Source organism: Chiloscyllium plagiosum, unplaced genomic scaffold (assembly GCF_037043375.1).
Source record: "Chiloscyllium plagiosum isolate Xiang-an unplaced genomic scaffold, Cpla_swu_hap1 HiC_scaffold_8, whole genome shotgun sequence".
NCBI lineage: Eukaryota > Metazoa > Chordata > Chondrichthyes > Orectolobiformes > Hemiscylliidae > Chiloscyllium > Chiloscyllium plagiosum.
In genome coordinates, this window is record NW_028270146.1 from 91,866,203 (window position 1) to 91,892,360 (window position 26,158).

At 45.5% G+C, this 26,158-nt stretch overlaps 1 protein-coding gene across 9 annotated transcripts in view; it reads left to right on the top strand.

Moving 5' to 3' along the window:
* The window catches only part of ccdc177 (coiled-coil domain containing 177), a 39,045-nt gene extending 14,601 nt beyond the window's left edge, over nt 1-24,444 (top strand). For 3 of the 9 annotated variants that reach the window (XR_015757970.1, XR_015757973.1, XR_015757976.1), the window contains exons 2-3: nt 19,948-20,059; nt 20,695-20,829. Coding sequence is in view for 1 of the 9 variants with exons in the window: in XM_043698497.2 (XP_043554432.2) it covers nt 23,318-23,516 (199 nt within the window). In the remaining 8 variants the exon portion in view is untranslated. Of the gene's footprint in view, nt 1-19,947; nt 20,060-20,694; nt 20,830-23,317 lie in introns of those variants that run through there. The other 6 variants (XR_015757975.1, XR_015757977.1, XR_015757972.1 and 3 more) reach the window with 6 other exon arrangements.
* The last annotated feature ends 1,714 nt before the right edge of the window (nt 24,445-26,158 follow it).

Consider the following 26,158-nt stretch of genomic DNA (forward strand, 5'->3'; position numbering starts at 1 on the left):
TTGACTAAAATCCCAAAGTAAACTAGCCCCACCTGCCTGGGTTTGGTCTGCAAACATTTCTTATTCATGTAGTTATCCAAATGTCTTGTAAACATTGTAAATGTGCCTGCAATTTCCTCTGGAAGTTTGTTCCACACAAGAACCACTCTCTTTGTGTTAAAAAAAAATTCCCCTCATGTCTCTGTTAAATCTTTCTCCTCTCACCTTAAAAGTGTGCCACTAGTCTTGAAATCCCCCATCTTAGGGGAAAGACACCTGCCATTCACCTTATCTGTACTATTCACTATTGTATAAACCTCTAGAAGGTCACCCTTCGACCGTCTACGCTCAAGTGAAAAAAGTCCCAGCTTATCCAGCCTCTCCTTATAATTCAAACCCTCCATTTTCAGCAACATCCTGGTAAGTATCTTCAGAACCCTAGGTAAAAACAAGGACTGCAGATGCTGGAAACCAGAGTCTAGATTAGAGTGGTGCTGGAAAAGCACAGTCTTTAGGCAGCATCCAAGGAGCAGGAAAATCGACGTTTCGGGCAAAAGCCCTTCATCAGGAGTAGAGGGCTATTCCTGATGAAGGGCTTTTACCCGAAACGTCGATTTTCCTGCTCCTTGAATGCTGCCTGACCTGCTGTGCTTTTCCAGCACCACTCTAATCTAGATCCTTCAGAACCCTGTCCAGCTTAATAATATCCTTTATATAACAGAGTGACCAGAACTGCATACAGTATTCCAGAAGAGGCCTCACCAACATCTTGTATATTAGGTCTCAACTCCTATCCTCAAAGGTCTGAGCCATGAAGGCAAGGATGCCTTCATGACTACCATATCTACCTGTGATGCAAACTTGAAAGAATTATGTACTTGAACCCCTAGGTCCCTCTGTTATACAACATTACCCAAGGCCTTACATTTAACTGGATAAGTTCTGTCCTTGTTTGTTTTACCAAAATGCAATACCTTGCATTTATCCAAATTGAACTCCATCTGCCACTCCAGAGCCCATTGACCCAAACTGATCAAAATATCTTTGTAATCTTAGATAACCTTCAGTGACCACTACACCACCAATTTTGGTGTCATCCGCGAGCCTATCATCATTCGTCATTCTCATCTAAATCATTAATATAAACAACAAATAAAAGTGGACCGATCATTGACCCCTGTGGGACACAGCTGGGAACAGACTTCCACTCTGAAAAATAACATACCACCATCAGTCCCTGTCTCCTGCGTTAAGCAAATTTTGTATCCAAGTGGCAAATTCACTCTGAATCCCATGTTATCTAACCTTACTAATTAGTCTACCATGTCAAAGGCTTTTGCCCGAAATGTTGATTTTCCTGCTCCTCGGATGCTGCCTGACCCGCTGTGCTTTTCCAGTACCACACTCTCGACTCTGATCTCGAGCATCTACAGCTCTCACTTTCTCCAAGTAAAGAATGTCTACTACTCTGCCCTCATAAATCTTGGTTACTTCCTCAAAAATATTCGGTCAGGTTTGTGAGACATGATTTCCCTCTCACAAAACCGTGAAGGCGATCCCTAATCATTTCTTGTTTCTTCGAATGCATATAAATCCTATCCTTCAGAATCACCTCCAACATCTTGGTGGGTGGCACGGTGGCACAGTGGTTAGCACTGCTGCCTCACAGCGCCAGAGACCCGGGTTCAATTCCCGACTCAGGCGACTGACTGTGTGGAGTTTGCACATTCTCCCCGTGTCTGCGTGGGTTTCCTCCGGGGCCTCCGGTTTCCTCCCACAGTCCAAAGATGTGCAGGTCAGGTGAATTGGCCATGCTAAATTGCCAGTAGTGTTAGGTAATAAGGGGTAAATGTGGGGTAATGGGTGGGTTGCGCTTCGGCGGGTCGGTGTGGACTTGTTGGGCCGAAGGGCCTGTTTCCACACTGTAAGTAATGTAATGTAATCTAATCTTCCCCACCACTGAAGTCAGACTCACCGATCTATAGTTCCCAGGTTTCTCCTTACATCCTTTCTTAAACAAAGGCACGATATTGGACACCGAAGGCACCTCATCCATAGTTATGAATGTTACAAATATTTCTGCAAAGTGTTCTGCAATTTCCTCCCTAACGTCCCACAATATCCTGGGATACACTAGATCAGGTCTGGATATTTATCTACTTTCATATTTTCTCAGACCTCCAGCACTTTCCCTTCTGTAATGTAAACTGTTTACAAAACATCAATATTTATTTCACTGAGCTCTCTGGCCTCAATTTCTTTCTCCACAGTAAAAACTGATGCAAAATATTCATTTAATATCTCTCCCACCCGCTGTCGTTCCAAGACAATGACGACCTCTTTAATCTTTAAGTCAAGTGTGCTACTCACCGAACTGGGATCAGCCCTGAATGTGTGGAGCATTCCAGTCCCAATCTTATATTCACCACTTCATAAATTCAAACTATGTACACTGAACCAGCTTGTTTGACTGAGGACGTTGAAATATTGAACAATGCAAATTCTGAAGGAGGTGCAATGTTCACCGAACTAATTCCTGCCTTCACACCCAAGTGGGCAGTTGGCTGGAGAGGAATGGTCAGTCTTTGACTTTCCAAACAAACAGCAGTGGACATGGCAGAACCAGAATCTTCCAGAATGGATGTGGCTGTTCAAAGAGCTGCAGTGCAAAGCAATTATTTTAAAATTAGTTTGTCGATCCAATGTTTACTCTTTGTGACAGTTCCAGTGCAAATATCCAAACCATTGCGCTAAGCAATCATTGGAGGAAACAGATTACGTTTGAGTGAGGTGCTTTGTGATCTCTATTAGTTAATGAGTGGAAGTAGCATTCATACCACACAGGCACTTGGTAATGATCATCTCCAACTAGGGAGGATCTAAACATCACCCTGGACATTCAGCAATTTGACCGTCCCCACCATCAATTGTCACTGGTCAGAAACTCAACTGTTCCCACCACATGAATCATGTGGATACAAGAGCAGGTCAGGGGCAGGAAATTCTGCAGTGAGTAACTCACCTCCTGACTCCCCAAAGCCTGTCCACCATCTACAAGGCACAAATCAGGGGTGTGATGGATCAGTCCCCACTTGCCTCAATGAGTGCAGCTCCAACAACACTTGAGAAGCTTGATACCATCCAGGACAAAGCAAACCAATTGTCACTACACCTACCACCTTCTACATTCATTCTTTTCACCCCTGATGCAGAGTGGCAGCAGCACAGGGTGCATGAGTTGGGAAGTCATATGATGACATTGTACAGGATTTTGGTGAGGCCTCTTCTGGAATACTGTGTCCAGTCCAGGTCACCCAGTTATAGGAAGGATATTATTAAGCTGGAGAGGGTTTAGAAGAGATTTACCAGGATGTTGCTGGGTATGGAAGGTTTGAGTTATAAAGAAAGGCTGGGATTTTTTCCACTGGACCGTAGGAGGTTGAAAGGTGACCTGATAGAAGTTTATAAAATAATGAGGGGTATAGATAGAGTTAATGGTAGTTGTCTTTTTCCTAGAATGGGGGATTTCAAGACTAGGGGGCACATTTTTAATAAAGACTTAGGGGCAAATATTTTACACAGAAGGTGGTTCGTGTGTGGAATGAACTTCCTGAGGAAGTGGTGGGTACAGTTACATCATTTAAAAGAAATTTGGATAAGTACATGAATAGGAAAGGTTTGGAGGGATATGGGCCAGAAACAGGCAGGTAGGACTAGTTTAGTTTGGGATTATGGACTGGTTGGACCCTATGACTCTATGACTAGAGTAACTCACCAAGGCTCCTATGACAGACCTCCCAAATCAGTGACCTTGACCACTGCAAGAGCAGCAGATAAATGGGAATGCCACCATCCTGCAAGTTCCCCGTCCTAACTTGAAATTAAACTACTATTCCTTCACTCTCACTGGATCAAATCTTGGAATTCTCTTTTTGACTGGGTGTACATAAGCTAAAGGGACTGCAGCAGTCCCAAGAAGACAACCCACCCTTATCTTCTCAAGGGCAATTAGGGATTGGTGCTAAATACTGAACTAAACAGTAAAGTTTGTCCCTCCCTTCATAAATAAATAAGAACAATTCAATAATGATAGCATACACTTAGGTAGCACGACAATGATAATAGAACATCCCAAGGGACCATATAGTAATATTTACTGGTATAGATGTGACAGCAAATGACATAAGGAATCAGGTGACCCAAGACCTCTGTTAAAATGATAGTTTTTAAGGAATGACTGGGAGTTGGAGACACTTTGGGAAAACAGATCCTTCTGTTTTATCTGAACAATTTGGGTGTCAGTAACCTGGTTGCCTGCACGATTGTTATTCTTAACTTGTTTTTTTTTCACCCTTGTTTATTAGATATTGTTTACAGTTTGGGCATATAGAAAGATGTTTGCGGGTGGCACGGTAGCTCAGTGGTTAGCACAGCTGTCTCACAGCGCCAGGGACCCGGTTCAATTCCAGCATCGGGTGACTGTCAGTGTGGAGTTTGCACATTCTCCTCGTGCCTGCGTGGGTCCCCCCCCCCCCCCCCCCCCAGGGGTGCTCCGGTTTCCTCCTAAAGGTGTGCAGGTTAGGTGGGTTAGCCGTGGGAAATGTAGGGAGTGGGTCTGGGTGGGATGCACTTCGGAAGGTCGGTTTGGAATTGATGGGCCAAATGGCCTGCTTCCACACCGTGAGAAATGAGAGGCCTGTACTGATATTAGACCTTGGGCTCTACTTACACCAGCTGGGTGAACTGCTCCAGTTCCCAGGCCTCCACAGGAATGTTGATGGAGGCTGCTGGAGGTAGGCCTTGGATTGGGGAGGGTGAGGTGGATGGATTGGGGCGGCTGGAGGTGATGGGGAAGAAGTGGGACTGAACAAATCATGGGGGCCAGGGAGGGAGCAATCCGGAATTGACTGGGAGGGAGCACGATGATTGGAATGGGTCAATCGGAGGGGTTTAATTGGGAACGAGGACGGTGAATGGGAGGGGGCTGAGCAGGAGAGCAGGCAGTAGGTTAGAGAAGAGCCATGTTGGGGGAGAGGGTTGTCAGTGGTTGACAGTCAAGGGGGGGTAGTGGTGGTTGTGTGGGTTAGTGATCAGAGTGGTTGGAGGGTGACACTTAGGAGCTGGATGAGATTACTTGGAAGTGATGGGAAAATTGGGCTGAGTCAGCACGGCTTCATCAAGGGAAAGTCATACCGGAGAAGACAAAATGCTGCTAAGTAAGATATTAACCCATGGTATTAGGGTCAAGGTACTGGCCTGGATAGAGGATCGGCTGACTGGCAGAGAGTGGGATCAAGGGGTCTTTTTCAGGATGGCAGCCCCTATGGGGACTGGTAGAGTTCTGCAGGGTCTGTATTGGGGCCACAACTATTCACATTGTACATTAACGATCTGGATGAAGGAATTGAGGGCATTGTTGCTAAGTTTGCTAATGGCACAAAGATAGATGGAGGCAGATAGTGTTGAAGAGATGCAGAGGCTTCAGAAGGACTTGGACAGCCCAGGAGAGTGGGCAAAGTAGTGGCAAATGGGATACAATGCGGCAAAGTGTGAGGATATGCACATTGGTAGGAAGAGGAAGGCTTCAGGAATCTGAAGCATAAAGGGGTTCCTAGTTTGGGATTCTCTTAAAGTTGACGTGCAGATTGAGTTGGCAGTTAGGAAGGCTGGTTCAGTGATAGCAATCATTTCGAGTAGGCCAGAATGCAAGAGCAAGGACGTACTGCTGAGGCTGTATGAAGCCCTGGTCAGTCTGCGTTTGTAATATTGTGAGCAGTTTTGAGCCCCGTATCGAAGGAAGGATGTGAGGAAAAGCTCTTCCACCCAAAGGGTGATGGAAATGCGGAACTCCCTGACTGCATGGGTGGTAGTGGCAAAAATCCTCATAACATTTAAAAATTATTTGCACTTGCAATGCAAGGGCATACAAGGCTATGGGTTAACGGCTGGAAAATAGTTTTAGAATCGTTAGGTCGTTGTTTTTGACCTGTGTGGACTTGACAGACGGAATGGCTTTTTTCTGTTTTGTAGCCTTTGATGACTCCAAGACTTTTTGGGATGTCCAGCCTACATGCCTAGCACTGGGGCTGTGGAGTTCTTCGGGACACTGACAATTGTCCCTGGTTCAGTGGGACTGGAATAAGTTCATTTACTAATGGTCTTATCTTTGTACGGCCCTGTGTTCTTGAATTAAAAGGCATGTGTATTTGGGACACAGACTCTATCATAGCATATCTATTAGCCTCACGGCCTCAGAGCGGGCCTGGATTTGTAGTTACCAGGGTTTCTGGTGCTATAGGATTGTCCTGGAGTTCCCATGCAGTGAAGATCAGCCCCCATCACACTGTTGTGTGCGACCCTGGCCAGAAGCAAAGTTGCAGCGACATTTAAATATATATTTCTTTGGCCTAGTTCTTGAAACATTTCTCTTTGCCACATATAAAAATATTTTAAAATAGGGCAAAAATATAGTGTGGCCAAGCATCATCCAGTGGGGTAATCTTTGCTTTCTGATTGGTATTGGATGGCTATGGGAGGGGGAACGGGAGCTGTGCAAGTCATGTGATAAAACCTCCGGGAATACCTTTAATCTGAAAGATCGCCGGGAAGACTGGCAAAGATCCATTGTTGAGAACAGAAATACTGGAAAGCTTCAGCCGCGTCTGAGACCAGCGTTAAAGTCTTGTGTTCAATAGTAAAAATGAAATGCTCACACTTCTCCCCCCCATCCTCGTTCCTGCCCCTTTAGCTTAAATCTATGCCCCATGATCATTGATCCCTCCACCAAAGGGGAGAAGTTTCTTCCTGTGTACCAAATCTATGTCCCTAAGAGTTTGTTCCCAACTTTGCAGGTTATTCTTCAGCCTGCCACTAGATGGAAGCATTGTACCATCCTGCCCTTCAGGAACTAGGGTTGGTGTGAACTTGGGAGTGATGTACTGTCTCATGTAACTAATAGGAAAGATTAGTTATTAAACACACAGTTATTTTTATTACTTTATGAAGGCAATCTGCCTCTATCTGAGCTGATACGTACTGTTCCTGAAACTGATAAGCCAACTCGGTGGCATTTGATAATCTTTGAGCTTAACTGAGACGTATCGACTCATGGCCTTGGGACCTCAAGCACTTTCGAAGCCAATGTAAAACTTTTGAAGTCGCCTCTAAGGCATTCCCTCGTTACCTAGGGTGAATTTTGTTCCATTCTGGCATTGTGAATCCTGACCTGATTGAATAGCCCAAGGCTAGCTCTGCGCTCCCTGTCACAGACCAGGCTAAATGGTGTTTGAGGGGGTGGGTGCGTGAGTGATCTAGTTTTTGCACAGGCCTTCCCCTGTTTGTATCTGGCGTGGGAGACACTTGGAAGTGCCTGCTTTTGGACTGACTCCAAAGATTACAGCAAGATTCCATCAACAGATTTAAGCCTTGATTTTATTGTCACGTGTACTCAGGTACTCACGACACCATTTTAGGTGCCAAGACACCCAGATACCAAAAGCTTAGGTACACAATGATAAGCGAAACAGAGTCAAAAAGTTAAGCATTACTCCATCGAATAAGTAGAAAAATAAAGAAGTGGGGTAATGGTTAGCATTCAAGTCCATCTTAACTTAAATGAGGAAAATAAAGGGATTGAGTGCTGGAGTTGGGAGGATCATGTTGTGGCTGTACAGGACATTGGTTAGGCCACTGTTGGAATATTGCGTGCAATTCTGGTCTCCTTCCTATCGGAAAAATGTTGTGAAATTTTTTACAAAATTATGAGGGGCATGGATAAGATAAATAGACAAAGTCTTTTCCCTGGGGTCGGGGAGTCCAGAACTAGAGGGCATAGGTTTAGGGTGAGAGGGGAAAGATATAAAAGAGACCTAAGGGGCAACTTTTTCACGCAGAGGGTGGTGCGTGTATGGAATGAGCAGCCAGAGGATGTGGTGGAAGCTGGTACAATTGCAACATTTAAGAGGCATTTGGATTGGTATTTGAGTAGGAAGGGTTTGGAGAGATGTGGGCCGGGTGCTGGCAGGTGGGGCTAGATTGGGTTGGGATATCTGGTCGGCATAGACGGGTTGGACCGAAGGATCTGTTTCCGTGCTGTACATCTCTATGACTCTAAGTTAAAAGCCCAGCAGGCTTCGATGAGTCCTCTGCTCAGCTTGTTCTCTGGGAGACCTCAGCTGCCTGTTATTTTCCAGGGGACCTGACTCACTGCTCGCTCTCCCCACGTTGGACTGTGAGCCCATCGCTGCTGCAGCTGCCACCTCTCCAGTCTTTTCCAGAAATGTCCAGGCAGGATCCACTTGCACGCTGAGTTATCGCCAGGCCGGGCCGAAGGATTGCTGTGAGCTGGAGTAATTCTGCAGGTCTGGCACCGTCTGTGGGGGGGGGAGAGAGAAAGAGAGAGCTACAGTTAATGTTCCGGGTCCAGTGCACCTTCTTTCAGAACTGATGGTAGCTTGGAAAAGGTTTTGGTATGTGCTGAAGACAGTGGGTGAGGTTAAAAAAGGAGTGAGAGTCGGGGTGGGGATCGAGCTCAGAGAGAGAGGAAGGACAGTTAGGCAGACAAAGAGATAGATAATTGTAAGCCAGGGAAGGAGAAAAACTGATAATGAGGAACCATAAGTAGGTGAAAGTGGGTTGGCTGCGCTGAAAGCAGTCCATGTCTCGACAGGGCCTGGTGTGTGGAGGTGCATAAAGAATATGGAAGGAGATGTGTAAAGGATATAGAAGGAGATGTTCAGGTTTTAAAATTACTGAACACGATACTGAGTCCTGAAGACTGCAGTGTCCCCCAGTGGAAAGTGAGATGCTGTTTGTCCAGCTTGCGCTGAGCTTCACTGGACAGAGATGGTTGACCAGGGAATATGGTGGTGTATTGAAATGGCAGGCAACTGGAAGCTCAGGGTCATTTTTGCAGAGAGGATATCGGTATGCCACAAAGCGACCCCAGCCTGTGTTCGTCAGCCCAGCGTAGAGGAGACCACGCACGTTGTGAGCAGCTTGAACACAGTAGGACTGGTTTGAGTGGAGTGCAAGTAAATCACAGCTTCACCTGGAAGGTGTGTCTGAGGATGTTGAGGAAAGAGGAGGTAAACAGGCAGGTATTGCTCCTTCTGCGATTGCAAGGCAAGGGGCTGTGGGAAGATGTTGGGAGTGGAGGAGGAGTGGTACGGGGGAACAGTCCCTGTGAAATGCTGATAGGTAGGTTAGCCTGGAAGGCTTGGTGCAGAATAATGCCAAAGTGTGGGTTCACTCACCCGCTCAGCAGAGAGAGGGGGCTACCCACCTCGCCTTTACTCTGTTGTGATAATGTGGCGTGATTAGCAATGCTTCGTCAGTGAGGTTGCTTCATGGAGACCTAGAAATCGCATAAGCAGCCTTCAAACTCAACCCAAAAATCCAATTCAGCACTGAGACTGAACAATCAATACTGGCCTGGACATGAGGGAGAACTCCCTTGGCTGTACTAACAATGACATCTTTCTTTCACAGTCATCTGAGTTAGCCCCTCGGTTTAAGATTTCATCTGAAATATGTGGCAGCTTTGACACTAACTCTGCCGTCCCATCAGCGATGATTGCATGACAGAGTGGACTCGATGGGCCGAATGGCCTTACTTCCACTCCTATGTCTTATGGTCTTATGGTCCTATAACTTGAGAGATACTCTCGTACAAAACAGGAGACTTGGTATGTGTCTGGTGAGACTTTGTTTCATGTGTGAACCGATATGGACGGTTGGTTTTATAAATGGATTATTTAATAACGAGCACATCAGGGTATCTACTAAAACTGTGAACAGAATCTTGTGGCCTCCTCATGTTTGATGTGCTGGGGTGCATTTAAACGTACCCCGTTCAATCCAGATTGGGAAAGCATATGGACATCCTTCCAATCCCGTTGCCAGTTGATGTTGGGAATTAATCCCCAGCTAAAAGGCCTTTCCTGCCATCTCTAGTGCTCATATAGTGTTGAGTGTGAAGTGGAACCAACAGACTGCTAACTCCTGGGTATTTGTTCAGCCTGGTCAAAGCACCGGGCAATGAGTGTCCCACTGGCAGCAGCCACTTGGTGGTGCTGTCGTTCCACAGACCGGCCAGGCTCTGATTGGCATTCGCTCTTTGGAGGGAGTAGGGTTTAGGGTCCTCAGTCCCTGGGGTAGGCCTAGTGATGGCCTGAGTGGAGTAAGATGAAACTGCCCCCCACCCCACCCCCCCCCAAAAGTGATGATGAGGGGCTCTCAGTGGTTCTCCAGCCAGCAGCTGAGATGTGGTCACCTCCCCAGCATTCCACCCTGAAACGGCGCAGCTGAAAATAAAACGTTGGGGCAGCAGAAGGCCGTTCATCCTATCGGATCCGCTTCACCGTTCAATGACCTGATAATCGTCAACTCCACTTTCCTGCCTATTTCCCTGTCATCCTTGATTCCCTTACACATGAAACAGTCTGTGCATCTCAGCTTTCAATATAGTGAAAGACTCAACCTTGACAGCTCTCTGCGGTAACGAATTCCAGAGATTCTGTGAAAAGAAATTCCTCCCTATCGCCATCTAAAATGTCCCTTACTCTGAGGTGAAGCCCTGTGGTCTTAGACTCTCCTACAAGGGGAAACCTCTCTGCCTCTATCCAGTTAAGCTCCTTAAGCATCTTGTATATTTCATAAGGTCTCCTCTAATTCTAAATAACCTGCTCTCTAAATAAATTCCCCCTGTTGCTATACATCTCGCTTTACAATGACATCTGCTGGAGTGTTGGACCATTAGTCCTGGGAGCTGATGGCCTAGTGGATTGTTAATCCAGAGACCTGGTTCTGGAGACCTGGGTTTGACTCCTGCCACGGCTGATGGTGGAATTTGAATCCTACAAATATCTGGAATTAAGAATCTAATAATGACTATGACACTATTGTTGGGAAAACCCCAGCTGGTTCACTAATATCCTTTAGGGGAGGAAACTGCCATCCTTACCTGCTCTGGCCTACATGTGACTCCACACCCACAGTGATGTGGTTGACTCTTTACTGCCCCCTGGGCAATTAGGGATGGGCACTAAATGCTGGCCCAGCCAGCGATGCCGTCATCCTGTGAATGAATAAAGGAAAAAAAGTCACCATATCCATGTCCCCCATGACCTTATAAACCCTGATAAGGTCACCCTGCAGCCTCTGAGGCTCCAGTGAAAACAGCCTCAGCTTATTCAGCCTCTACCTCTAGCTCAAACCCTCCAACATCAGGTAGCATGTTTGTAAATCTTTTCTGAACCCTTGCAAGTTTCACAGCATCCTTCCTGTAGCAGGGAGACCAGCATTGAACGCACTATTCCAAAAGTGGCCTACCCAATGTCCTGTACACCCGCAATATGATCTCCCTCCTCCTACACTCAATGCACTGACCAATAAAGGCAAGTGTACCAAGCACCATCTTCACTACCCTGTCTACCTGCATCTCCACTTTCCATGCAGTGTGAATGCCTACTCTTACATTGACTAAAAACACTTTAATCACCGTCATCAGTGATTTATGCTTTCCTGGTCTTCCACCAAAAAAGGTCAGGTGACCGTAAGCATGTGATAAAAATTAAGCCAGATGCAGAACCTGCGTAAAAAAAGAGAGGCGGTCTGGGAACATTCTAGAAACTCTTGGTGCATGTTTGAACAAATGCACAAAACGCAAATCACTGGGTGCTTTCTTGTGAAATGTGTTTTCAGATATTTCCTATTGGTTACCTTTTATTTGCAATTTGTACAGTATTTCCTGTCAGAAATCTGACTCGATTGATAGAAACAAGACTGTTATCTTTCTTCCCTTAATTTTCTGTTATACAATATGTACTTCGTACATCAATTATAAATGGATGTAGTTAAGAAAGAAGTCTCACGATTGAAGTGGTGAAGTTACTGATTTACAGGGTGTGGGTGTACTGGCTGGGCCAACATTCATTTCCCATCCTGAGGTTGAGATTCAACCCACATTGCTGTGGGTCTAGGAGTCACATGTAGGCCAGTCCTGGTAAGGACAGCAGTTTCCTTCCCAAAAGGACATTAGTGAGCCAGATGGGTTTCTTTTCCCCACTGACAATGGTTTCAACAGTCATCACTGGACTCTAGATTTTTACTGAATTCACATTCCCCTATGTGCCACAGTAGGGTTTGAACCCAGGTCATCAGAACATTAGCTAGGTCTCCAGATTGATAGTCCAAGCAATAATACCACTTAGCAATACTTCTATACAGTCAATAATGCCATTCGGCCATACCTCTATACAGTCAAGATTAGAGTGGTGCTGGAAAAGCCCAGCAGAATCAGGCAGGATCCGAGGGGCAGGAAAATTAATGTTTCAGGCAAAAGCCCTTCATCAGGAATTCATTCACCCCATTCCTGATGAAGGGTTTTTGCCTGAAATGTCGATTTTCCTGCTCCTTGGATTTTGCCTGACCAGCTGTGCTTTTCCAGCACCACTCTAATCTTGACTGTATAGAGCATCTGCGTACCCACTTCCGCCCATACCCACTGCGTACCCACTTCCGCCCATACCCATCTGCGTACCCACTTCCGCAGCTATTTCCCACCTCTGTTTTCTAATAATTACTAAGTTAACGCTATCATGTTAGGACCATAGGTGAAATAAAGCTTCGTTACATAGCGTTATGTCCGATATACAACACAGTCACAGGCTGTTTGGCCCAACCAATCCATATTGGTAGTTCTGCTCTACTCAGGCTTTCTTCCACCATTCCTCCTTCATTGCAATCATCCAATTGCTTCTCCCTCAAATGCTTGCCGACTTTCCCCTTAAGGATATCCACACTTTTTATTTCAACACGCCTTGTTATCCCAAAAGGAAGAATAGGCACAAGTAACCTCCCAGAGACGCTGGGGAATCGAATTTCTAGCGAGAGGGCAGAATTGAAGCAAATCAGTTTTAGGAAGAAAATGGTGCTGGGTTAAATAATGGGATTAAATACCGACAATTCGCAAAGTCTAAAGGAAATGGCCCTGGACATATTGGGATGCATTGGTGCTCATCTTGCCAACGCTTTTCATAGACCCTGGAACAGTTCCTACAGGTTGGAGGATGGCAAATATAGCCGCTCACTTTGAAAAAGATGGGAAAGAAAACACAGAGAATTACAGACCAGTTGGTTTAACATCAGGAGTGGTGTAAATGCTAGAATCTGTTCGAAGAGGTGCGATAACAGAACAATTGGAAAACGTTAGCTGGATTTTACAAAGCCAACATGGGTCTTTGAAAGGCAAATCATGCTTAAAAAAACACACCAGAGTCTTTTTAAAGGATGCAGCTAGTAGAATAGAAAATGGAGAACCAGCAAATGTGGTCTATTTGGATCTTCAGAAGGCTTTTGATAAAGTTCCTTCTGAAAGATTTGTGATGAAATTAAAGCATGTGGGATAGGGAGTAATATATTGATATGGATTGAGAATAGATCAACAGACCAGAAAAAGAGTGGGAATAAATGGGTCTTTCTCTAAGAGGCAGGCAGTGACTAATGGGAATTCGCAGTGCGAGGTCCTAAAATATTCACAGTATATAAAAATGTAACACTATATTGTGCACTCTCTTCTGCTCCCCGATGCATTTTGTATAGTACGATCTGCCTGTGTAGCACTGAAAGAACACTTTTCAGTCTTGAGTACAGGAGTTGGGAGGATCATGTTGCGGCTGTACAGGTCATTGGTTAGGCCACTGTTGGAATATTGCGTGCAATTCTGGTCTCCTTCCTATCGGAAAGATGTTGTGAAACTTGAAAGGGTTCAGAAAACATTTACAAGGATGTTGCCAGGGTTGGAGGATTTGAGCTATAAAGAGAGGCTGAACAGACTGGGGCCGTTTTCCCTGGAGCGTCAGAGGCTGAGGGGTGACCTTATAGAGGTTTACAAAATATGAGGGGCATAGATAGGATAAACAGACAAAATATTTTCCCTGGAGTCGGGGAGTCCAGAACTAGAGGGCATAGGTTTAGGGTGAGAGGGGAAAGATATAAAAGAGACCTAAGGGGCAACTTTTTCACTCAGAGGGTGGTACGTGTATGGAATAAGCTGCCAGAGGATGTGGTGGAGGCTGATACAATTGCAACATTTAAGAGGCATTTGGATGGGTATATGAATAGGAAGGGTTTGGAGGGATATGGGCCAGGTGCTAGCAGATGGGACTAGATTGGGTTGGGATATCTGATCGGCATGGATGGGTTGGATCGAAGGGTCTGTTTCTATGCTGTACATCTCTATGACTCTTATGAATCTATGTGACAACAATAAAATCAATAAAATGACCTAGAAGAGGAAACCAACTGCAACATTTCCATGTTTGCCAATGTTACAAAACTAGACAGGATTGTGAGTTGTCAGGATGTTGCAAGGAAGCTTCAAGGTGATTTGGGCAAGTTCAGTGAGACATGGCAGATGCAGTACAATGTAGATAAATGTAATCTGTATGAAAAACAGAAGGGACAAGTATTATTTAAATGGTGATATACTGGGGAGTGTCCATGTAGTAAAGTATCTGCGTGTCTTTGGACACAAGCCCAAAGTCAACGAATACATCGACTTGGACCGCATTTACCACCCTCTGAGAAAAAGAACAGGAAATGACATCACCAACCCAAGGAAACCTAAACACATAAAAAAAAGCGGGTCATAATACCAGTGCTTCACCGGAGGCTCACTGATGATGTTACCTCGTATGGTGATGAGACGTCTGAAAATGAACCTTTCAGCTCAGTGAGCAAACTTACATTCAGAACCAGTCAATGAAAGCAGACAAGTGGTTCAGCTAGCAATTAGGAAGGCAAATGGTGCATTGGTTTTCATTGCAAGGTGAAGTAGGGATGGATAGCTTAATGCATTAATACAGGGCTTTAGTAAGACTACACCTGCAGTGCTGTTGGTGGCCCTACAAAAGAAAAGATATACTTGCTATTGAGGGAGCGTAGGGGAGAGTAACTTGGCTCGTACCAGTAATAGCAAAGCTGTTCTCTGAGGGGAAATTAATTTGATTGGTCTTGCATTCACTAGGGTTTAGGATGGGGGAGGGCGGCGCGGGATCTGATTGAATCATGAAATTCCAACAGTGCCAGACAGACGCAGGGAGAATATTTTGCCTGGTTGGGGAGTGTAAAACCAGAGGTCACAGTCTCTGGATAGGTGGTCGACAATTAAGAACTGAAGGAAGGCAACATCTCACTCAAAAAGTAGTGAGCCTGTGGAAATCTCTACCACAGAAGGTAGAGATTTCCAACTCACTGAATATTTTCACTGATAGAGACATTTTTAGATTTGATCGGGTCATGAGAAGAAAGCCGGAATATGACATTGAGATAGAAGATTAGCCGTGATCATGTTGAATGGTGGAGCGGGCTCGAAGGGCCAAATGGATGGTGATGGCTAGCACAAGGGGAAATAGCTTTAAATTGATGGGACGTAGATATAGGGCAGATTTCAGAGGTAGTTTCTTTACTCAGAAATTAGTAGGGGCGTGGAATGCACTGCCTACAACAGTAGTAGACTCGCCAACTTTAAGGGTATTTAAATGGTCACTGGATAAACACTTGGATGAAAATGGAATAGAGTAGGATAGATGGGCTTCAGATTGGTTTCACAGCTCGGCGCAACATCGAGGGCTGAGGAGCCTGTACTGCGCTGTGATGTTCTATGTTCTAAATCAATCCATAATTCTCCCTTGTTCTCATGCAAGTAGCTCCAATTTTCCCAAGTCTTACTTCGTAGAGGGGGATTCCATTTCACTGGGCAGCATCCCGGTGAATCTGAATTGGCCCCTCTCTCGTGCCTCAGCACATTTCCAATATTGTGCCAAACTAACCTGTGACATCTCCAGCATGAGTTAGCGCTGCTGCCTCAAAGGGCCAGGGACCCGGGTTCAATTCCACTCTCAGTTTGGACATTCTCCCTTCGTCTGCATGTGGCCCCTCCGGATGCTCTGGTTTCCTCCCACAGTCCAAGTTAGGCAGATTGGCCATGCCCATAGTGTCCAGGCTTGTGTAGGGTAAGTGGAATAGCCATGGGGAATGCAGGGTTATTGGGTAAGGGGGGGGGGCGGAATTGAGTCTGAGTTGGATGCTCTTCGGAGAGTCGGTGTGGACTTACTGTGCCGAATGGCCAGTTTCCACACTGTAGGGATTCTTGACCCCATTTCCCAAGTTAGCATTCCTGATGTACCAGGAATTGTTGTCTGTGTCTGAAAGTGGTGATACTGAGGGCTGTCTAAAACACCATCCACTAGGTCGATATAATTTGGACTTGGGGATAGCTTAGGATCACAAAGGAATGAGACCTAACATTCAGATGATGTTCAAAATCTTTGTAACAATGTCTACTATATCAATATAACAGGAACTGGCTGCTAACCTACGATAAGCCAGATACAATAGACAAGTATCTGTTCTACTTAGACCAGAAAGTGGTTTACCTCTAACACATTGAACCAAGCAGGATTGTGGAATGCTGTATTCACGGAGGATGGTGGCAGCAAATAATATGCACCATCTACCCTGTGGTGAGGTACAGACTGGGTTTAGTTGCATGGACAACAGCAATGAGGAAGTGCAACCTATCTGTTCAAGTGAAGCACAAATCCATGTCCTACTGACCCAACGATTCACTGAGTCAAGGCTGAGGCCTCTTCTGGAGTAATGCGTCCAGTTCCTGTCGCCCAGTTATAGAAAAGACGTTATTAAGTTAGAAAGGGTTCAGAAGAGATTTTCCAGGATGTTGCTGTGTATTGAAAGCTTGAGTTATAAGGAGAGGCTGGATAGGGGACTTTTTTCACTGGAGCGTCGGAGCGTCAGAGGTTGAGAGGTGACCTTATAGAAGTTTATAAAATCATGAAGGGCATAGAAAGGATTAATGGCCGGTGTCTTTTCCCTGGGATGGGGGATTTCAAGAGTAGGGAGACACATTTTTAAGGTGAGAGGGGAGAGATTTACAAAAGACATGAGGGGCAAATCTTTTAAACAGAGGGTCGTTTGCATGTGGAATGAACTTCCTGAGCAAGTGGTGGATGTGAGTACAATTGCAACGTTTAAGAGACATTTAGATAAGTACTTGAATAGCAAAGGTTGGGAGGGATATGGACCAGCAGCAGACAGGTGGGACTAGTTTAGTCTGGGATTATGGTCGGCCATAGACTGGTTGGGCTGAAGGGTCTATGTGACTGTAGGACTCTCTGTCTCTGAAACATTGTTCTTTCATCAGACAGGGTATCAAACTTGTTCATCTCCTCAGCAAATTTGCAGACACTCTCATCCAATGCTGTTCATGTCACTTTCACACTGAGGGAATTTATCTGTCTCAGTTTCTACTGGATCCTATTACTTTTGTCAGAGTATATTTTGGATTGCATTTTCCCTTTCTGTTCATTTCCCCTTTGATTAATGTTTCTAACCATTTCTTTGGTCAACTGTATGTGTCCCTCTCAGAATCAGCAGTTCATTTTGAAGGAATGTGCTCCCATGTGGACATGCTTACAGTGGCGTGGCTCACAAAGGTTTAATCAATGCACCTTTTAAACATCATTTACTATCAGCTGCACATGCGATTTAACTGCTGGCATCTATTATTTCCTACATCAATCTTTGCTGTCCCTGTGGATCAGCCTCATTGATTTGGACATATTGTGTGCTTACTGAGCGGATATAAAATGTCCTGATCTTTCCAGCTGGTGTCACAGGAGTGATCTGCCTAGACCTTCCTCCACATTTAATTGAGGCAGCTACAATCCCACCAAATCCGACAGGATTTGTGGATTGGGATGTGGCAGCCCTTTCCACCTGCTCCATTACACTCGAAGGTCTCAGCATTCCTGATCTGTAATGCAAAGTTATAAAGGGGTATAATGTTCAGATGCTGCTTTATTCCTATTGTTAATACTATGCTGTCAATGAAGGATTTCACCAATGTAGCATAACCCAGGCTGATAGTCCAGTACAGTGGGGCAGGAGGGTGGTTGGATAACTTTGTTGACCAGCGCAAGCTGCCGAATTATGCCAATGGTGTGAATTCAACTGGCTGTGGTAGTTCATGGAGGCCTGTCTGAAGAAGGGCTTGTGCCCGAAACGTCGGTTCTCCTGTTCCCTGGATGCTGCCTGGCCTGCTGCGCTTTTCCAGCAACACATTTTCGGCTCTGATCTCCAGCATCTGCAGTCCTCACTTTCTCCTGTCTGCAGAGTAGTTCCCCTCAAGCAATATCTAACCAACTGTCTTGCTTTAATGAAGAGAAATGTGGATTATCGTCTATTTTCTTACATACTCTTACCTTTTCTTACAAGGCTGCAAAAATTAAAAAGCCACTTTTGGATTAGATATTTAATCATGGCTCTGCTGTCAGCACTTACAGGTGATTGTAAGCATATGATAAAAGCAAACAGGCCTTGGGTATGGCATAGAGCACGGAAACAAACCCTTCAGTCCGACCCGTTCATGCAGGCCAGATATCCCAACCTGACCTGGTCCCATTTGCCAGCACTTGACCCGTAGCCCTTCCTATGCATATACCCATCCAGATGCCTTTTGAATGTTGTAATTGTACCAGCCTCCACCACTTGCCCCAACTCCAACTAGACCCCACCACCACCAAGAACATCTTCCCCTCCCCACTCCTCTCTGCCTTCTGCCAGAATCATTCCCTTCTTGGTTTGTGCCACTCTCCCCACCAACCCCTCTGAACTCCCAGGTACCTTCCCCTGAAACCAGAAAAGATGCAAAACCTGCTGGTACACCACACCCCTCACCGCCATCCAGGGCCCCAAACAGTCCCTCCAGGTGAGACAGAGGGTCACCTGCCTCTTCTCCATCTTAGTTTACTGCGTCAGGTGCTCCCGATGTGGTCTTCTCTACATCGGGGAGACCGAACATTAGGGAACGGTTTGCCGAGCATCTCTGCCGAGCCCACAGGGGTCAACCGGACCTCCCAGTCACTGCCCGTTTTAATTCCCCTTCCCACTCACTTTCCGACATGACCATCATTGGCCTCCTCCATTGCCACAATGAACCCAACCACGAATTGGAGGAACAGCACCTCATCTTCCGCCTGGGCAACCTACACCCAGAGGACTCAACACTGAGTCCTCCAATTTCAAAAAACCTTCCTTTCCATCCCCCGACTCCATTCCCAACCCCCTCCACCCCACCCTTCCACCAACCAGATTCATCCCTCCCAGTGACCAACCAGGTCATAACCTCTGCCTGTCTTCACCTATGAGGAGAAAGTGAGGGCTGCAGATGCTGGAGATCAGAGCTGAAAATGTGTTGCTGGAAAAGCGCAGCAGGTCAGGCAGCATCCAAGGAACAGGAGAATCGACGTTTCGGGCATAAGCCCTTCTTCAGGAATGAGGAAAGTGTGTCCAGCAAGCTAAGATAAAAGGTAGGGAGGAGGGACTTGGGGGAGGGGCTTTGGAAATGCGATAGGTGGAGGGAGGTCAAGGTGAGGGTGATAGGCTGGAGTGGGATGGGGGCGGAGAGGTCAGGAAGATGATTGCTGGTTAGGAAGGTGGTGCTGAGTTCGAGGGATTTGACTGAGACAAGGTGGGGGGAGGGGAAATGAGGAAACTGGAGAAATCTGAGTTCATCCCTTGTGGTTGGAGGGTTCCCAGGCAGAAGATGAGGCGCTCTTCCTCCAACCGTCGTGTTGTTGTGGTCTGGCAATCGACGTTTCGGGCATAAGCTCTTCTTCAGGAATGAGGAAAGTAATCGACGTTTCGGGCATAAGATTTAAAAAGACCAGAGGGGTAATCTTTTCAAGCAGAGGGTGGTTTGGTCTGCTATTACACAAAATCCATTGTTAGCCACTAATAGTCCCCATTAGCAGCTATTCATTTTCCTAGGCTGACCATTATCCACTCCTTTGTTTGTCCAACTGTTCTACTCTCTCTTTGGGCTCTATCTCACCTGTTGTTTACTCCTTACCTCCTCCCTCCACCATATCTTCTGCACTTTCCTAGCTGCCATCACTTCAGAGGATGCGCCACTGGACCCAAAATGTTATGAAAAATTAATGTGTTGGATTGGAAAAGAGCCCAGCGTTAGTGTGTTGACGAAGTACAAAATGGAGGGGTAAGTTATCAAAAGAAAAAGGAATGTGATTTAATGGCAAGATAGGCTAGGCAAAAAACATTGATGGGCTGAATGTGTTATAACTATTTTACAAATCTTCCTTCTACTTTGATTGATCTCTTTACCTTAATCCTTACTCACCTCTCTCGACAGTTTCAGAATGTTTAGGTGGTGTCTTTGAATCACTACAGTGTGGAAGTGGGCCATTCGGCTGATCGGTTCCATATATTTCCTCCTTACCATGGGCGGCACGGTTGCTCATGAGCGGCACGGTGGCTCAGTGGTTAGCACTGCTGCCTCACAGTGCCAGGGACCCAGGGTTTGATTCCAGCCCCGGGCGACTGTCTGTGTGGAGTTTGCACATCCTCCCCGTGTCTGTGTGAGTCCGCTCCGAGTGTTTTTCTTCCCACAATCTAAAGATGTGCAGGTCAGGTGAATTGGCCATGATAAATTGCCCATAGTGTTAGGTGCATTAGTCAGGGGTAAATACAGGGTAGGGGAATGGGTCTGGATGGGTTATTCTTCGGAGGGTCGGTGTGGACTTGTTGGGCGGAAGGGAATCTAGTCTACCCTATCCCTGTAACCCTGCATTTCCCATAGCCAATCCACCTAATCTGCACATTTTTGGACTACAGGAGGAAACCAGAGCACCAGGAGGAATGTGCAAACTCTACACAGACAGTTACCTGAGGCTGGAATCAAACCCAGGTCCCTGTTGCTGTGAGGCTGCAGTTCTAACCACTAAGCCACCGTGCTGCCCTGAATGCAGGTAAGCACTCATGTAAGACAGGGAGACAGTGAGGTCTGCAGATGCTGGAGATCAGAGTTGAGAATGTGTAGCTGGAAAAGCACAGTGGGTAAGGCAGCATCTGAGGAGCAGGAAAATCGACGTTTCGGGCATAAGCCTGAAGAAGGGCTTATGCCCGAAACGTCGATTCTCCTGTTCCCTGGATGCTGCCTGACCTACTGCGCTTTTCCTGAATATTTAGGTTGATTTTTCTGCTCCTTGGATACTGCCTGACCTGCTGTAAGTTTGCAGCAATACTGCCTCAACTCTTATGTAAGACACCTAATAGCAGCAGCAAGGTTAGGGAAATGGTCTCCTTCTTATTGGAAGGATGTTGTGAAACTTGAAAGGGTTCAGAAAAGATTTGCAAGGATATTGCCAGGGTTGGTGGGATTGAGCTATAGGGAGAGGCTGAATAGTCTGGGGCTGTTTTCCATGGAGTGTCAGAGGCTGAGTGAGGGGTGACCTTATAGAAGTTTATAAAATCATGAAGGGCATGGATAGGATAAATAGACAAAGTCCTTTCCCTGGGGTGGGGGAGTGCAGAACTAGAGGGCATAAGTTGAGGGGAAAGATATAAAATAGATCTAAGGGACAAGTTTTTCACGCAGAGGATGGTGTCTGTGTGGAATGGTCTGCCAGAGGAAGTGGTGGAGGCTGGTACATTTAAAAGGCAGCTGGATAGGTATATGAATAGGAAGGGTTTGGAGGGATGTGGGCCAGGTGCTGGCAAGTGGGACTAGATTGGGTTGAGATATCTGATCGAAGGGTCTGTTTCCATGCCATACATCTCTATGACTCTATGAAATGGGAACACAAATGATAGCTCCAGCTGAAAAGTTGTTCTCAGCAATAGCAGAAGAGGGTAAAGCATTTATCTAGGAAACTGTGCAAAGCAAGCAATATTGAGTTGGCCACCCATCAGATACCCAGTTTGACAATCATTTGTATTGGGACCAATTGATACTATTAGCAATGATCCAATAATTCTCTCTCTCGCTCTATGTCTTAAGATTTATTTTGTGCTCTAAGTAGTTTAAGGTTAGTTCAATATTTAATTTGTGCTTCTTGCTTTTCCCTGGGAGTGACCTAAGTTGTTTTTATCTCTTACCAAACTCAGAAAAGGTATTCACATAGTGAGACCCTGTGTGGTAACAGTTCCTCAATATCTCAGGACATCTTTACAGGATGTGTTCAACTGATGTTAGTATTTGTACTGCTGTCTGGGAAGGACATTTCTGCACACAAATGGGCTGCCTTATTTCTTTAAAACCTGTTTCACTGGCTACAGAGTACAATGGGGCATTTTGAAGTCAGAATAGATCCTATGGAAATGCATGTCGAGAGTGTGGTGCTGGAAAAGCACAGCAGGTCAGGCAGCATCCGAGGAGCAGGAGAATTGATGTTTGAGGCAAAATCTCTTCATCAGGAAATGTATATCTTTCTTGCTAGCTGCTGTATTATATCAGCTGAATGACGTCAGTGATCCTATCATCAGCTTTGGCTGGAGGTTTTCTGAAGACGTCAATCGATGCAGGCCAATATTTCATTATTGCAGACAGTGTATATATTTGTTCTAAGAACCCTCAATTCCATTCCTAAGCATGTATAAAGGATATCCATGGCCTGGATACTGCAGCTGATCCTGTTGGAATCTGGCGTAGGCCTCCGTCTCCCGGCAACAGGATCTCCTCAGTTGATGTGGCTGGAAGGGTCAAAAACTGGAAGCAGGTCACACTCTTTGCACCAAAGTTGAATCGTTAATTTGTGCCTTGTTCTCACATAATGTCTCGAGTCAACACCTAATAAAAGATTGTCAGCTATACAATTGATTTTAAAATCAATTACCTGGCTGAAGCCACTAATTTTTGAGCAATTACCTTCCCTCCCATAAACTTTTAAATCAAGCCGGTAGCCGAGGTGCAGTGAGAATAAAAACGTAACCATGTTTTGCCCCCTTTGGGGACTCTCATATATCAAGGAGAAAACTGGGCAAATCTTGGGCTGCTAACCTTCCATGACTATGCTGCAATCACTGAGAGTCATAGCATATTTCTAGGGCTGTTTATTTATTTTCTTCGAAGTTTGCTTCTTGGATACAGAAGTATCAGAAACAGCAGAATGACAGACAGAAACAGTACAATAGTCACACGACACCAGGTTGTGGTCCAACAGGTTTATTTGAAATCACACAAGCTTTCAGAGTGCTCCTTTGTCAGGCGGAGTAAAGAGAAGCACACAGGTACAGAATTTATAGGCAGAGAGATCAAAAGATCATACAAGTGGTCTGAGTGGAGTGTTGACAGGCTGAACAATATGTCTCTGCAGGTGGTGAAAAGTGTCAGATGGTGTGAGTAAAGTGTCAACAGCGGGATAGCAATTTCGACATGAATATACCATCATGGTGGGAGCAGCGTCCACCACGTATACTCACGTGACTCAGCCAATGTTGTTTATCTCATACTTTGCAGGCCAGAATGCACGGTGTATTGGAGAGACCGTGCAGATGCTACGACAATGGATGAATGGACGCCATGCAGGAACCGGCAGACAGGAATGTTCCCTTCTAATTGGGGAATACTTCAGTGGTCATGGACATTCAGCCTCCAATCTTTGAGTAAGCGTCCTCCAAGGTGGCCTTCGAGATGCACAACAATGCAGAATCATTGAGCAGGAGCTGATTGACAGTTTCCGTACCCATGAAGACAGCCTCAACTGTGATCTTGGGTTTATGTCACAATACATGTAGCCACATCATACTGTTCTGTGTCTGTAAAATCTTCCTTACTGTTCTGTTTTAACACCATCACCTTGATAATGTGTTATGATCTCTGTACCTTAATTAGTTTGTACAGTTTTGGATTACTTGTTACTTTGGCTAGACCCTCGGCATGTGACTCTTATAGCTATCATGTTGCCGTTTGGTTTGTCTCCAGCACCACCTCTTTTAAGATTTTTTGTAGTTATCTCTCTGCCTCAATTAATCGGATTATAGATCACCCCTTCACTTGCTATTCAGCTATTGATGCTTTACTCACACTGTGTGCCATTTTTGATCACCTGCAGAGACTTATTGTCCACAGAATCATAGAATCCATATAGTGTGGAAACAGGCCATTTGGCCCAACAAGTCCACACTGACCCTCCAAGCAGTATCCCACCCAGACCCATTCCCCTACCCTATTACTCTACATTTCCCCCTGACTAATGCACCTAACCTGCACATTCCTGAATACGATGGGCAATTTAGCATGGTCAATCCACCTAATCTGCACATCTTTGTGCTGTGGAAGGAAACCGGAGCACCCCGGAAGAAACCCGTGCAGACACGGTGAGAATGTGTAAACTCTACACAGACAGTCCTAGAGTCATAGAGAGAAGGTGGAATCAAACCCGGGTGCCTACCACAGTGAGGCAGCAATGCTAACCACTGAGCCACCGTTCAGCCTGTGGGCACTCCACTCACACCATTTGTATGATCTTTTCATATCCCTGTCTTTAAATTCAGTGCCTGTCCTGTGCGCTTCTTTTCATTTCACCTGATGAAGGGGCAGTGCTCCAAAAGCTTGTGATTTCAAATAAACCTGTTGGATTATAACCTGGTGTCATGTGCCTTCTGACCTTGTCCACCCACCCCACTTCAACACCGGCACCTCCACATCATGACATTTTTCAATAGGCTTTGGAAACTGAAATAATGCATGGGACAAGAATGTCAGGTAACCAGTTATGGAAGTTGACGGTTTGGGTTGGGAGGTCATGCAATGAAACATCCAGAGGTTTGCCCGGTCACAGCTGGCAGAAAGTACATTGTATTGGTTTGGAATCTGGAATTCTGGGTCTTACATTAGGATGTTAAAAGTGTGGCTTAGTTGTTTTATCTGTAAAAGTTCACCTATCTGGATATTTGTACCGAGTTTCTGCAAATATTTAGCACCAGATTTCTGATCAATCCCTCCTTTCAGTTTATGCTTGGCATCTCTGTGGCTCTGATCCCTTTCCTTACTTTTTCTTATTTCACAGGATATGGTGCCAATCATCCTGCGTCCAATCATGTGTCTGCTTTGTCCTGGATGGCGTCAAGCTTCTTGAGTGTGGTTGGAGCTGCACCCATCGAGGCAAGAAGGGAGTATTCCATCACACTCCTGACTTGTCCCTTGTAGATGGTGGACAGGCTTTGGGGAGTCAGGAGGTGTGTTACTCGCCGCAGGATTCCTGGCCTCTGATCTGCCCTTGTAGTGTGTGGAATGACATCCTGAGGAAGTGTAGATGCAGGTACAATTACAAAACTTAGAAGTTTGGATAAGTTCATGAATCGGAAATGTTTGGAGGGATATCGGCCAAATATGGACAGACGTGTCTAGTTTAGTTTAGGAACATGGTTGGCATGGACTGGTCAGACTGAAGGGTCTGTTTCTGTGCTATGTGACGCTATGACTCTATGGTTGGGCCTAGGACATAGTACTTCAGATGTTAGATCAAGAGTCTTCAGAAGGGATAGTCTCAGACTGTATCACTAATTTTTAGAAGTCTCAGAATGTGAGACTATGATATTTATGACTATACATATGAAAGATGTAAATTGGAGCAGGAGTAGGCCATTCAGCCCCTCGAGATTGCTTTGCCAGTTTATAAAACAATGGCTGGTCTGATTGAAGCCTCAAGTCCACTTCCTTGCCTCTCTCTTATATGGTCTCACTGCATTATTAGTCAAGAATCTAGCTATGCCTGAACAATATGCAATGGTCTTCAGTACCCTGACTCTTGACTGTCTAAGGGAAACATATTCTCTTCATCTCCATCTTAAATGAAAGGTCCCTCATTATCAAACTGTGTCCCTTAGATCTCACCTGTCCCATGAGGGGAAACACCATTTCAGCATCAACTTTGTCAAGTCGCCTCAGGATTTTATATTGAATTACATTGTTAGTTATGAGGATTTCTGTGAGGTGTCTTAGTGGAAATCAGCTTTGTGTTGATTCACGGAGAGTTTCTCTCAGCGAGGCTCAGTGAGTCTTTTGTGCTATCATCTCAAGCTTTCCTCATTTGCTTTGAACCAAGCCCCACTGACCTCCCAGTCATTCTGTTTTTTGACTTGCCCTAAGCATATGTTCTGGAAATTGCCATGATATCCTGGGATTCCTAGCACCAGCACCATCTTTGAAGTACAGCTGTGTACCCAGTCAAGTGTTAGCAGTTCAGAGATACCCTTCACTGTGTACATGATGGGAGAGCAACTTCAAATCCAATGCTTCTCAGGTACATAGGTGGCATGGTTGTCACTTCACATCCAGGCTCCCAGTCTCACTGTT